At 50.4% G+C, this 14,340-nt stretch overlaps 2 protein-coding genes across 3 annotated transcripts in view; one reads left to right on the top strand and one right to left on the bottom strand.

Moving 5' to 3' along the window:
* The window catches only part of EYA3 (EYA transcriptional coactivator and phosphatase 3), a 93,951-nt gene extending 92,099 nt beyond the window's left edge, over positions 1-1,852 (top strand). For both annotated transcript variants that reach the window (XM_049618785.1, XM_049618786.1), the window contains one exon: positions 1,692-1,852. In XM_049618785.1, coding sequence (XP_049474742.1) covers positions 1,692-1,772 — 81 coding nt within the window. In that variant the 3' untranslated portion in view covers positions 1,773-1,852. The remainder of the gene's footprint in view (positions 1-1,691) is intronic.
* A 4,712-nt stretch (positions 1,853-6,564) lies between these two features.
* XKR8 (XK related 8) lies at positions 6,565-14,164 on the bottom strand. Its single transcript, XM_049618798.1, has 3 exons — positions 13,534-14,164; positions 11,122-11,318; positions 6,565-9,542 (listed from the first exon to the last, which is right to left on the bottom strand). Exons 1-3 carry the CDS (start codon positions 13,824-13,826, stop codon positions 8,833-8,835), a joined length of 1,200 nt encoding a protein of 399 aa, XP_049474755.1. The 5' UTR covers positions 13,827-14,164; the 3' UTR covers positions 6,565-8,832.
* Between the last annotated feature and the right edge of the window lie 176 nt (positions 14,165-14,340).

A 14,340-nucleotide genomic window follows, 5' to 3' on the forward strand; every position in this document is an offset into this window, starting at 1 on the left:
CCTGAGCTGCATGCCAGAATAACTGTTGTAGGACTTAAGTGTTCCAGGTAATTTGCCACCAATTTGAGCAAAACAGTCAGTAGAGCTAATCCCCTTCAGCTTCATAGAACATGGTTTCCAACACTTGGATTTTTCAGATCCCTTCTTTAAAATGTGGCTTCCAGGAAAAAAAAAATTTTTTTTTAGTTTATTTATTTTTTTTTAATTTGTATCCAAGTTAGTTAGCATATAGGGCAACAGTGATTTCAGGAGTAGGTTCCTTAATGCCCCTTACCCATTTAGCCCCTCCCCCCTCCCACAACCCCTCCAGTAACCCTCTGTTTGTTCTCCATGTTTAGGAGTGTCTTGTTTTGTCCCCCTCCCTGTTTTTATATTATTTTTGCTTCCCTTCCCTTATGTTCATCTGTTTTGTATCTTAAAGTCCTTACATGAGTGAAGTCATATATTTGTCTTCTCTAGTTTTGATTGCTGAGTAATACTCCATTTTGTGTGTGTGTGTGTGTGTGTGTGTGTGTGTGTGTGTGTGTATGTGTGTATATATATATATATACATATGTGTGTGTGTGTATATATATACACACACACACACACACACACACACACACACACACATCTTCTTTATCCATTCATCCATCGATGGACATTTGGGCTCTCTCCATACTTTGGCTATTGTTGATAGTGCTGCTATAAACATGGGGGTGCATGTGCCCCTTTGAAACAGCACACCCGTATCCCTTGGATAAATACCTAGTAGTGCAATTGCTGGGTTGTAGGGTAGTTCTATTTTTAGTTTTTTGAGGAACCTCCATACTGTTTTTCAGAGTGTCTGCACCAGTTTGCATTCCCACCAGTAGTGCAAAAGAGATACTCTTTCTCCACATCCTTGCAAACATCTCTTGTTGCCTGAACTGTTCATGTTAGCCATTCTGACTGTTTTGAGGTGGTATCTCACTGTGGTTTTGATTTGTATTTCCCTGATGATGAGTGATGTTGAGCATTTTTTCATGTGTCGGTTGGCTATCTGGATGTCTTCTTTGGAGAAGTGTCTATTCATGTCTTTTGCCCATTTCTTCTTCTGGATTATTTGTTTTTTTGGGTGTTGACTTTGATAAGTTCTTTATAGATTTTGATAGTAACCCTTTATCTTATATGTCGTTTGCAAATATCTTCTCCCATTTTGTTGGTTGCCTTTTAGTTTTGCTGAATAATTTTTTTTAAGTGGCTTCCAGAACACACAGTATTCTGCACAGGATTCTGACAACATAGTAAATGGGATTATTATTTCTCAGATGTATAGATTCTGCATCTTAGTTGTAAACAAGATATGGGCTTTGTAGCTCTGAAACTTACTAACCGTCTATAAAAAAGCAATGTAATATTAATACTGATTTCTTATGTGGGTCATTTTATTTGATCCTAAAGACCCTATGTAGTAGCTAGAATGAGCATATATCATAAATGCACAGTTACCACTAAAGACCTAATAAAAAATCTCTCACTTTTGTAAAGTGTCCTGTAGTGTACAAAGTCCTTATGCATATGACTCACTTGATCCTTATAATAGCCCTAGAAGGTGGGCAGAAGTAGAGAGGAGTACCAAGTATCTTGGTGAGAGGAATGGGTATATGGATAAATATGAGCTCCCAAAAGAAGTTGGGTTAATCACCTATCAACTGTCCCCTCTCTTCCAGCACAACATGCCTTTCTGGAGAATCACAAACCATGGAGACCTAGTGTCCCTCCACCAGGCTTTGGAGCTTGATTTTCTCTAAGAACTGGAATGAAGACCCTTCCCCATGAGCTCCTTTTCACTCCTGAAGGGAGCTGGAGACTGAAACTGTCTGGGAACTCTCTCTGTCTCTGTCTCTGTCTCTGTCTCTGTCTCTGTCTCTGTGTGTGCGTGTCTCTCTCTCTTTCTCCATGGAACACTGGTGAGAACACAGTCAGAACCAACAGCCGCAAGGGATGAAGCTTATTTTTGCTAAGAGCGAGCTGCAGCCCCGTGTTCATCCTCGTGTAGAGGCAGGAGACAGTTGGATTGAGAGAACAATAGACTCACCGCAGCTACAGTGCTTTTAATTCTTCTGGTTTTTGTTTTGTTTTATTTTGTTTCAAAAAATGAAGAAAAGAAAAGGAAAGTCTTGGGGCAGAGTTGCACTCTTAGTTCATGACCGGTTTGAGAACTGCTCTGAACTTGCAGTTAACAGGATAAATGTGGCAGACTTTTGTGATACCATCTCTTGCAGTCTTTGTAATCTCCTTAGCTGTAGAACATATTCCCAGGGAATGTACGCGTTATTTTTATAGTTAAGGGTCTGGTCTCTGAAGCAGGTTTTCCCTCCTTTCTTTTTCTAGCAAGAAAGGGGTGTGTAAAGTTTCCTTGGAAAATAGCGATTGAAATATCTAAAATACCTCTCTGTGACAGTAGCACCTCTTTAGCTGCTCCAGTGGTCTGCTCTCTAGGGTGGTTTCCTTCCTGTTCTTCCATCTCCTAGTTTGCTGAACTGTGGGGCACTGGACACTGATTAACTTTAGACTTTGGTGTTTCCCATCCTAGAAGCCTTAGTCGCTTTTCCAATCCCTGTCCCCCTTTAACCAAATGGCACAACCCTAGAAGTTCCCCCTCTTAAGACAGTAAATTCTAAGCCTTCAGCTTGCCTCTATCCAAAGGCTGTGTCCCAGTGGGCTTACCTCCAAACTGGAGGAAAAGGACTAAGGCTTCGTATGAATTTCTGCTGCTTTGGCTCTTGAAACAAGAAGATTCCATCTTTTCCTCCTGCAGAGAAGCACCCTTCCCCAACAGATGTTCACCCCTGCAGCCTTCTCTTCCTTCTTAGTCATCAGTACTAGATTCTTGCCCCTTTCCTGCCTTCTGTACCTCACATCCACCTCCATGCAGCTCTGGCCAATCCTTCGGCTTTGGACCCAAGAAGTTAAATCAAGTCTAAGAATAGACTCCTAACTACATTTGACTTCCTTTGAAGCCCTTAAGCCAAGAAAGGTATTCTGGGCATATATTTACCCAGATCTCTGCCTGCTTCTCAAATCCCATTATAAAATGGGAAACCAGAAGGCCAGAAAGACTTTCCTGATTTAAATGAGGGTGCTGGAACCCTATTCTATGCCTGAACATTTACTCCTGGGCCAAATGGAGGAACATCTCTCACCCTGACCTCTGGGAAGATCGGTGGGTGCCGGGCAACTAATCCCAGCCTTACAGCCCAGCTGTGTTTGTGGATGCTTCATCCCTCCAAGACCAACCAGGGCATCTGCTCAGGCACGATCAACTCCCTAGAGCTGAGGAAGTTCAGCCTCTCCCAGGCTGCATGGAGAGAGGTAATCATCTAAGCACCTCAGGTGTGCAGTCTGGGTCTTCAGTAGGAGGCATCCCTTGACCAACCCCAGCTATAATTGCCTGCCCTCCAAGATACTGCATATCCATTTCCAGAGATGTTGCAGCATAAAGAGGCCAGACTCCTTCCAATGCCAGGCCACCCAAATAGCAGCAGAGAAAGGCTGATATACACATTCCTTCAGAACTGATTGAGAAAGTGCTTCATTACTCACAATTTTAGGGGAACAGTTTTGGGGGAGGAGTTGAAGTCAGTGCTCATGACTCAGCTGCCTCTTTGGCCTTGTCTCCATTGGCAGGTGGGGGAAGAGACGGGGCATGTACTCTGAGGCCAACTTTCCATGGTCTATGTTCAGCATAGCTGTCCAGATGCTGCTCTGCCTTGCTTGATAATTGATCCTAGAAATCTCCATGATGGGTCTTTCTTCCAGGGCCCAAGCTCTCCCCATACTGGCAGTATAACTGTTGGTTTCTTGCACTGGACATAGGCCATCTGGTTGGCACTATACTTCAGGCTCGTGAGGCTGTGGATGTGGGTACCCCCATCATGCACATAGGTCCACACGCAAACACTTCCCTCTCCCTGCCCTTTGGGAGAAGCTCTTTATCCCTGTAATATGACTTGGACCCCTCTTTCAATGGCATTTCCTCCTCCCCGCCGTGACTGCCCAGCTTCAGTCTTTGCAAAAGGAACTTGAAATTGGCTAAAAGAGGTGAGGAAGCTCTATTGAGCAGAACAACCTCTGCATTTTTCTGGTTATTGCTGCCCTCCTTATAAGGCAGACAGAAGGTGGGAGCTCCCTGATTCCTCTTTGCCAAAGTGAGTTGTCCAGAGAATGCAGTGTTCTTCTTTTACCCTGTGTTTTCTTCCTCCCCAGCACAAAGATCTGGAAAAGAAATTAAGTGGGTAGCACCAAGAGCTCTTGGAAGCTGAGGGCCAAAGGATACAGTGGGTCATTTCTTCAAGAGGGAAGCCTCTTTATGTGAAAGTGTCCCCAGGAAATTAGCCACGTGATGAGTCTGTCCCCCAGCTGGGCACTGCGGGTTCTATAAGATGGGTCTGCACATTTCACGGTGAGGACTGTCTTCTAGTACGGGATCTGAAGTTGCCAGATGTGTCCTGGGTTTAAGAGGTGGCTTGACTTTCGAATGTAAAACTGACTGTGCCTTAGCATCACTCTGTCCCAATGCCCCTGGGGCGGCTGCTGGTGTCCAGGAGAATAGATGCCTGTTCCAGATTTAGATGCCTAGTTGGGCTTTTATTTGGTTTGGGGTGTTCCTGTCTTCTGCAAGTTGGGGGTGGGGGGCAAAGCTAGTGTCCCAGGAGACTTGTGCCACAGCTTGTTCGCAGTTTACACAAACTCACCTTTAAAGCTCCAGGTAGAACCTGATTGGCAAACTCTAGCTGCAGCATGTGGAGCACCAAGATGTTCACTGCTTTGAATGGGTGTCAGTGCCACTGAACCATGGGGGAGAGGAGTATAGAGGCTTCCTGGTCTAAGCCAACGGTGGTGAGTTTGGGTCTTCCTCTCCTAACTCCTGTAGAAGGGGGGCAGTTAGGGGCCTTCTTGAGGAGGCTTCTACTTCTTACCACTAAATTGGTTTCCGTTTTCATCCAAAAGTTGGAACTCTCCAGATGTTCACACTTACGAAGAAGCCAAATCTGAATTCTGGGATTCTAAAATATCTTAAACTATGAGGGAAAATCTAGTTCTGTCCCATCCCTGATTAGCAGGCCCTCTGTCCCTTCCTCTCTGAGTCAGCTCCAACAAGCAAGGCTCCTTGGCTAGTTCCTGATGCACTGACAGGAGCCATCTCATTAAGGATAACTTCTATTCAAAACATGACCCTCTGGACTTCTGATGCCTCATTTAGCAGGAGAAGGCATTGAGTGGATTGGATATATTTATGTGACTGCGGGCATTCGTGGCTGTGTAGAGTCCTTGACCATAATGTTATATGTAATGGGAACTATCTTATAAACTTGAAAGAATAAAGTTTTTATTTTCTATACAGTTTGCTCCTGTGTCTTTTCTGAGTAGGATCAGCCCAGTTGCCCAGCAAAGTAGGCTCTAAATAGGGCTTCATTAGAAGAAAATCTGAAGAGCTCATTAGAATGATGGCACCCTTTCAATAATTCAGTCATTAATTTCATCAAAAAAGTAAAAAAAAAAAAAAAGCAAAAAAACAAAAAAATTTTTGGTATAAATAAATGTACATGGGGGAAATAACAAATATTTTAAAATAACTTGCAATGGAAAGTTTATTTCTTAATTGTTTCTAAAATCTATTGCTTTCTAAAGTTTAGGACTGGAATGATCAGAGCTTTCATTTGCTGTCAAATGTGCTAAAACTTAAAGAGAAATCAATACCTTGCTGTGATGAGCTGAAAATGCAAAAGCAATAAAACTGACAAACTGGTACCAAACCTTGCTTGATTTGGCCTGATTTCATGTCACATCAACAATTTTTTCTCATTTCATTTCTTCAGATTCGAGTCTGACTGTCCCTCACTGGTTTGGAAAACAGTTGAGAATCTATTTGCCTTTTATTCCAGTGAAGGAGGCCAGAATTTGGGTATAGCTTCCAAGTACCACACATGTCAGACTGTAAGATGTATTTTCCCACATCAATTCCCCCTTAGAAAAGGGCATTGCCTTGGGGCCCTGGGTGGCTCAGTCGGTTAAGCGTCCAACTGGATTTCAGCTTAGGTCATGATCTCACAGTCATGAGATCAGGCCCCGAGTTGAGCTCTGCATTGGGTGTGGAGCCTACTTGGGATTCTCTCTCTCTGCCCCTCACATGGGCTCTCTGTCTCTACCAAAAAAAAAAAATCGTAATAGGAATCTTGAAATTTCTAATTGTAAATAATGTCACTGTCATCTTTTTAAAACTGTAAACTATAGGGGCGCCTGGGTGGCTCAGTCGGTTAAGCGTCCGACTTCAGCTCAGGTCATGATCTCGCGGTCTGTGGGTTCGAGCCCCGCATCGGGCTCTGTGCTGACCGCTCAGAGCCTGGAGCCTGTTTCAGATTCTATGTCTCCCTCTTCCTCTGACCCTCCCCTGTTCATGCTCTCTCTCTGTCTCAAAAATAAATAAATGTTAAAAAAAAAAAAAACAAAAAACTGTAAACTATATACAAATGAAGAAATGACTGCTTCGTTCCACAGGTTTTAGGTAGTACACTATGTTGTTTCAATTTAATTACATATTACCATCATTTGATAATTTCATTCAGTGATTATAGATTTAGCCAAAATGGTAAAAACACACTTTTTGGATTTTTCTCAGGGGAAAGTGGGGAATTGCCTAAAACACTGTCTTCTCTTTGAGTATATATGGCCTCTCCCCTGAACCCAATCTCCATGTATGACAGGAAGAAGCATGGAAAAGTAAATACAATATTTGTGTTAGTGAAACCATTAGGAAATGTCGGAGACTAGTTTGGGCTTTTAAGCCCACCCACTGCGGTCTCAACCCTTGATATTCCCAGTGAGTTGAAAAAAATCACAATGATTTTACTTATGGATGTGTTTCTGTGTATTTAAATGTAGTCAAAAGAATGGTCATTTTTCTGAGGCTGTTAATATCCTATCCTGAGACGATGAAAATATTGGTTGGTAGTTTTTACTGCCTTCTGTTAAAATTAAGTTGGTAGCCATGTCGGCCATTTTACGGATCCGTGAAATTCAAATCTGGGAATCGCTGGGCGGATTGATCCTAGAGATCCTTTCAGCCTTACCTTTCTGTGTATGTCAGGAAGCAGGGCCTCCCCGCGCCCTCCCCCCGCCCCAACCATTCTCTCCGGCATCCTTGGCTCTAGGCCAGTGTAGCCGCACAAGCCTCCCCCACCAGTCGCTGCTGATTTGGTCTCTGGGATACGGTGCACCTGTGTGGTTCTGACCCTCATCTCCTTCAGGGCTGAATCCATTTCTCAGGGACGCATCCCCTGGCCATTATATAAAATTCTAACTCCCACCCACAGCATGCATTCACCTCTCCCTGTGCCCTTTCCTCCTCTTACACTCTCTCATACAGTTTTATTTATCCTGTTTATTGTGTCTGCACGAAAATGAATAATAGAACTGAGACGATCCTGGGTCCCCTCAAGAGGATGACTGCACCTTTTCTTCTCTCCAGTGCCCTTTTCCTTCTCCTTGTTTCCCCAAACCCCAAACCTTCCAGAGCAACTAAAGTTGCACTTCCCTGGCATCACTGACCACCCACATCCCCTAAGCTGCCTCTTCACTGATCTGCTCCCTGAGCCCCCAGCAAAAAGACCTTTCTTCACCCAGGCTCTGGTACTCACTTCCTGATACTAAAGGCGTTTGTGGCTACTCCTGCCAGCCTAGCAGCACAGCAGGTTAACAGCACACACTAGCATCGCTCCAGATCTGGGTTCTGGAGCCCACCTGGCGACCATCCACCCGCAGTGGCTTACCATCTCCGAAACTTGGAAAACAAGCTTGAGAAGTCCAGCCTGTGCCAGCTGTCTCCTCTGGTCCCAGGACCTTTATCGATTTTAAGGGGTGAACTTCATGTCCCTGGCCCTTCTTTCCAGGTGGCTTTGAACTCTAGATTTAGTTCAGTGACACGACCAGGTTGGAGGGTTCCATGAGGTTTTAATAATACTGTAATAATACTGTTAATAATACTGAACAAAAACAACACACACGTGTCCACTTGCAGAGACACATATGCGCACACACCTCTTCCTCTCCACATCAACTCTGAGGTAGAAAGTGTACTGCCTAAAGTATAAGAAACACTCTGGGCTGAGCCATGGCCCAGACCACAGATTCAGAAGCACTTGGTTGAAAGGTGGCCCCTAGAGAGCAGGACCAGAGTCTGGGCCAGCCGCACAGAGGCCTTGGGGAGGTTGACAGGGGCTACTAGTTGGACATCCCCGGCTTCCACCGTGAGAGCCTACTCAGGAGTAGCTGGAGAGGGTAAGAGATGAAGCTCGGGCGGCAGCTGATCCTGCTCAGGTCCCAAGGATAGAATGTTCCCGGCACAGAAATTGCTCCCAGTAAACATTTGTTGAATGAACTGGATGACGGGTGGGGCAGGGAGGAAGAATTCTGGAGAACACATCCTGCAGGTCCTGGACCTTCTAGCCCAGGAAAGGAAAACCAAGGGGTAGGACAGCACCTCTACCAATTTTAGAGGCGGCCAGGGAGGTGAAAATGCCAGCACTAGGACCTTTAGGGCACCAGCTATACTGGTTGGCAGGGGAAGGGGGGGGGGGGGGTCTCTTCTTTCCTCCCAAAGTGCCTTGTACATAACTAGGGCCCTTGAGCCTCCAGGGCCCGGCCTTTCTCATCTCGTTCTCGTCCTTGAAATCAGGCCTCTGCCTTATTCAGCTCTGGTCTCCAGTGCCCGGCACATCAGGCATTAAGTGCTTCTTGAGTGAATCAAGAGTGAATCGGTTCCACCAACTGATGCCATCTGTTCTGTCCCCTGCTGGGTCTGACCCTGCCTCAAAGGACCCCGTTCACCTCTCCCTTCTGTGGCAAAACAGCCTCATCCCTAACCCTGGGGAAAAAGTTCTGAGCCAACTGGGCCATGCGCCTGTTTTGAGGCAGCTGACGCCACTCGAGGGAGCCGAGGCCTCGGGTCCCATCCACGCGGTCAGGCTCCCAGTGGCAGCTAGGGTGCAGCCAGCGGTAGTAGACAAGCCGCAGAGCCAGGCCCAGGAGGACGCAGACGCCGCCCACAGGCAGCAACGTCTGCAGTGGGATCCCACTGGGCAGCCAGGCGATGTGAGTCAGCCAGGTGACCGCCATGAGAACACTGTCACTCAGGAGGAACACCAGGTGGATGGCGGCGCGGCCTCGGGTACGGCCCTCGGCCACGTTGAACCAGGAGAAATAAAGAATGGTGGCCACGGTTGCCCGGTACAGCCACTCGGAGCAGGAATCTGGCATGAAGTCCGTGCCCTGAAGCCAGACCCAGAAGAGCAGCACCAGCCACAGGCCCAAGAAGTGCAGGGCCACATAGTGGGGGAAGAGAGCTGAGAAGAGGGCCACGACGAAGACTCGGGGCCACAGCAGCAGCAGGTTCCACAGGAAGTAGACCACAGAGGAGCCCGGCCCCAGGGGCGGCTTGGAGGGGAGGCAGGTGCGCAAGGCCCGGTGGTAGTCAAGCAGAGCCCACGAGATACCCACGAAGGATGTGCAGATGCCGACCCCTACAGAGAGCAAGTGGAAACAGGTGAGCCCTGTGGGCAGCCTGCCTGGCGCTCCCTAGAGGTCACAGCCCCCCAGAGGTGGGTGTGGCAGCCCCTGATAGCTGAAGGGAAACTACACCTGGAAAACATCCATTCAGGCAACCAAACACCGAGCTGGGGTTCAAATATGGAGTCTGCCCTGCACCACAAAGCTTTACTTTTCAGGTGCTACCATGGTGATATTCTTCACGGATGAAGGGGGTGTGACTTAACCCTCATCTGCACCCTCTCACCCAGCATCCGGGACCCCGGGCCCTGGCCACACCCTGAGCATCTTCTGGGGCCCTGTAACCCCTTCCTTTCCCGGAAGAGCCCAAGGCTTTCTTGGGACTGAAAATCAGCAATCCCAGTTCCCCTTCTGTGGTCTCAGAAATGGAAGCAGGAAATCCCAGGGTTTCCTGGGTGAAGCCGCACTCCGGGCCAGGAGGGATGTCTCTGCCACACAGATAGGATGTCTCAGCTCAGGCTGGGCCTTCGTCTTGCTTGATTTCTCGACACTCCAAGGTCACGGTGGAGATTCTATCCCACCTCCTGGTCGCCCACCCTGGACTAGAAGCGCTGGACCTCCAGGGAGGGATAGAAGCAGCGCTGGAATGTCTCTAGAATGCTTCCTCCCCTGCCCTTTCCCACGGTGGTCAGTCAACAGGTGTTTACTGGGAACCTGTTATGGACTAGGAAGCCCACCCCCACCCTGGAAGCAGATCTGTGGCCCATGTCCCTTTCTAACTACCTGGCTGATATCCTTCCAGTTTGCCCAGCACACCGCTTTCTCTGACCTGGACAAGCTTAGCCCACAATGTTAGGTAGACCAGGAGCACGTGCCCTGTGAGTTCCAGCCTGAGTGGCCCCTGAGGACACTTATCCGGACCCCACTCCACCCCTGTAACATCTGCAGGTGACCTGTAACATCTCAGCCCCTTCTGTCTGGAGTCTTAGCACACGGTAATTATCAGTCTCCTTGTCTCCGAGCTCCTTGAGGGGACGAAACATTCTGCTCCGCTGGGACCCCTGGAGCCCAGTACCTGGCACATAATAGCAGTTAAATAAATGTTCACTAAATAAAGTTAGGAAAAGCTGTCTCTTCCCTCACTCCCTGCCTCCCATGCACATACAGTGTAGACTGGCTCCATGTAGCCCTGATCCTAGACATCCACATCCCTCAAACGGACAAAAATACGTGCCCAGTGGATGCTATGTGCCCCGGGCAGATTACATCACCTTTCTGCACCTCTTCCCTCTCATGTAAAATGGAGAGAAACGTAGCACAACCTGTAGGGCTGCTGTGCGTGGGAGTAATGCCGACAATACGGCACTTCACACGGGGGCCCGGCTGATACCTGGCCCTCGATCGTCATGGCCGCTGTTACTGTCATTCATCCTGACTCAGAAGGCTAAAGGGTCGAACGCAGACCTGCCGGGCTAAAGGGTATTCTCCTGTTTTCTAAGCAGCTTTTATAAAAGAGTGAAAACACTCCTGACATTTGTCGGAAGCTTTCCCAAGCCATGAAAAGGGGGGCTGGCCACTGGCCCCATCACTCACACTGGTAGGACTCGGCCCCGCCGCTCTGCAACACAATGGCCAGCACCAGCGTGAGCTGTGGAGTCGTCTCCAAGAAGGTCTCAAAGAGCCGCAGCATGCTGATGTCCAGAGTCAGGAAGTCGGCATAAGCCAGGTCAAAGTCAGAGGGCGCCTCCTGCTGCCACACCAGCAGCCCCTGCTGCAGCCCCTGCACGCACCTAGGCAGCACATACGGATGCCCCAAGGGGCCAGGTTAGTGTCCTGTGATGTTCCACCTTCCCTCCCCCGCTGGGTAGATGCGGACGGGCTCCGATCCTAGTCTGTCACTTACATGCCGTGGGGCCTTGGGCGCCAGTGACTTAACCTCACTGAACTTGTTTCCCATCGTAAAGTGGGGATCAATACAACTACCGCCGCTCCAGCTGGCCTGCACGTCCCAAGGTCATCACAAACCTTGTCCCATGTACTCCTTACAACATCCCCATTTGACAGATAGGGAAACAGGACCAAAGCGCTAATAAATGGTGGAAACAGGATTTGAACCCAAAGCTGTCTGAATTTCAAAGGCATACTATGAAATTGCCTCAGGTGATAGTTCTCAAATGTTAGCAAGCATAAGAATTTCTTAGGATCCTGTGGGGAAGGGGGGGCCACTGAGAGCTTCTGAGCCCGGGCAAGATAGGTCAGACTGTGCTATGGAAAGATCACCCTGGCTGTGGAGATGTGGGAGGGATGGAGGGGTTAGAATGGAAGCACAGATCCATTTAAGAGGACCGCCCAGAGTGATGGGCATGGAGTCCAAGGCAGAGTTAAAAGCGAGCCCAGAGGCTGGAGAGAGAGGCATGGGTGACCCATTGGCATGAGGGAGGTAGTGGAAGGTGCCCCGAGATCTCCCCCACCCAGAACTGATCTCGGTTGCCCACTGGGAGGTGAGCCCATTCACTCACTGTGAATTCATTCATCAGACATTTACTGTCACTTTCCCTGGACAGACTTGACAATACACTAAGGGAGCAGGGGGGCAGGCCCAGGTTGGGGCTCTCCCTCAGCAGGAGCCTCTGCCTCTGGTCCCCAAGGCCCCCGCCTCAGTCTAGCCACAGACAGGTAGAGACCCCATTTTCAAAACCAAAGTTCAGTATAGTCTGTCTGCCTCGTGCTCAGCAGAAACAGAAGGGAAGACACATGATACAGTTATGGATTCAGGGCTCATTGAGGCCCACTGGGACGGGGTAGCTGCACCCCTTCATGCCCGGCTGGCATGTAACTGATGCCTGTGCAGTCCCTCAGGCAAAACTCCAAGATTCCAAGCTCCTCTTGTCCACCCCTGGAGCCTCAACGCAGCTTCGTCAAAGCAAGATGTGGAGAGCATCTGTGAAATGGATTCGAGAGCAGATCCCGCCTCCAGCCACCCCATCCCTACCCAGATCACATCACGTCCTGACTTCATCACACGGCTCTGATCCCTTGGTTTCGGTTTCCTCATCTCGAGGGGGCCCTGCCAGTGCTGAAAAGGAGTACAATCCACACAGATTTGCTGGGCCCCAGCCGGTGCCCGGCCCTGGCTGGCTCAAGGGGCATGGATGAGTCAGACCCCATCTCTGCCCTCTTGCTGGCGCTGGGGGTGAGGGGGTGGGGCAGGGAGAACAAAAGTGGGAAAGAAGGGCTGAGAGAACGGGCTCTGCTCTGGGAGGTCCCGGCTGCCGAAGCTCCCCAGGGACCCAAGTAATCAAGCTGGCTGACATTTGTCGAATGCTTACTCTGCATCAAAGCAACTTACAGGTCTTAGTTCGTTTAATCCCTCCCAAACTGAGGCAGGCACTATAACCATCCCCACTGGAACAAAGAGTAAACTGGGACCCAGAGGGCTCAAGTGACTCGCCCAAGGCCCCACCCACAGCCAAAAGGAACACCTGGGTCTGCCATTACCCTACATTCTGCCAAGACCCCCGGCACCATGCTAGTCACGTTCCCACTCTTGCCTTCGCTCCTCACAATAGCCCCCCCGCCCCCGCCCCTGCCAGAGATGTCTCTCGATTACTGCCGCCTTTTAACACAGGAGGAAACCGAGGCTCAGAGAACGGCAGGAACGAGGCCACAGATGGTAAATTAGCTAGGACTGGATCCCAGAGAGGTCGGGTTCCAAATCGTGTGCCTCCTTTTCTTCTCTGGGCTTCAGTTTCTTCCCCCGTGCCAGAGGGTAGGACTAGCTGGGCTCTGACGGCTGTCAGCGGGTGTTCTCTTTCTTTAGGGGCGGGGAGCTCACCTGTAGGCAGAGGTGCCCACGAGGGCTTGGCTTCCCCCCCCCCCCCCGGGTCCCCATCCTCTCCTTCCCAGCCCCTCCCGGTGTCCGTGCTCTCCCCTGTGCTACTAGCCCAGCTGCAGGTGCCGCTGGGCTCCGTTCCTCTTCCCTCCCCCCGAGGGCGGGGCGCTCACCTGTACAGGTAGCCCAGCTGCAAGAGATGCAGCAGTGCCAGGCAGCGGCCTGGGGGCTGGGACGCGTGCAAGCCGACGGGGTCGGCGCGCAACCAGACCCAGCTGAAGAGCTGCAGCGCCACAGACGCGAGGCCCAGCAGCGCCAGCACCAGCGCGGCCCACAGGTAGCGGCCGCTGAGCACATACTGGCCGGCGGCCCAGAGGTCGGCGCCCAGGTCGGCCAGGAAGGCGGCGGTGCCCAAAAAGCCCAGGACCAGGTCCCAAAGGAGCGCGGCGCGGGGCAACCAGGGCATGACCCGCCAGCCTCTCCCCCTCTGGGCTCAGACCCGCCCTCTGAGCCCGGGGTCGCTGCGGCAGGAAGGAGGCGGGCGCAGCTCCGGGGGCCGCCCAGGGCCCGGGCCTTCTGGGCGGGACTTCCCCGTCCCGCCCTGTCCGGGGAGGAGCAAGGCCCCGGGACCCCGCGGCTGGGGCGTCCGCGGACCCCACCTGTTTCCGTCTGCGCCCCAGACGGACGCCCGCGGCTGCGTTCCCGCAACCCGCGTAGGGGTACCCGCACCCAGCCCCGCTGGGCCCCGAGGACCGCTAGGACCGGGCCAGGCACACTGCCCTTACTTAGCTCAGCAAACTTCTAATTGCCTCGTTTTGCAGTTGAGGCGAAAGGAGGCCCGAGATGACAAAAATGGCCGGGAGAGTAGCGCCCGAGCAACAACTGGGATCCCTCACTTCCGCATAGTTGCAAAACAAAAAGGCCTGTTCTGATCCCCGATTGCGGGACTTCGCGAACTGAGGAGGCCTCGACTTCGGACG

The sequence above is a fragment of the Panthera uncia genome (assembly GCF_023721935.1).
Source record: "Panthera uncia isolate 11264 chromosome C1 unlocalized genomic scaffold, Puncia_PCG_1.0 HiC_scaffold_4, whole genome shotgun sequence".
Taxonomy (NCBI): Eukaryota; Metazoa; Chordata; class Mammalia; order Carnivora; family Felidae; genus Panthera; species Panthera uncia.

Coding starts and splice junctions, on each gene's coding strand:
- XKR8 (XM_049618798.1), bottom strand. CDS start 13,826: ATGCCCTGGTTGCCCCGCGCCGCGCTCCTTTGGGACCTGGTCCTGGGC. Junction 11,319..13,533: donor CAGCTGGGCTACCTGTACAG/GTGAGCGCCCCG, acceptor TGTGCTGCCTAG/GTGCGTGCAGGGGCTGCAGC. Junction 9,543..11,121: donor CGGGGCCGAGTCCTACCAGT/GTGAGTGATGGG, acceptor TGCTCTCTGTAG/GGGTCGGCATCTGCACATCC.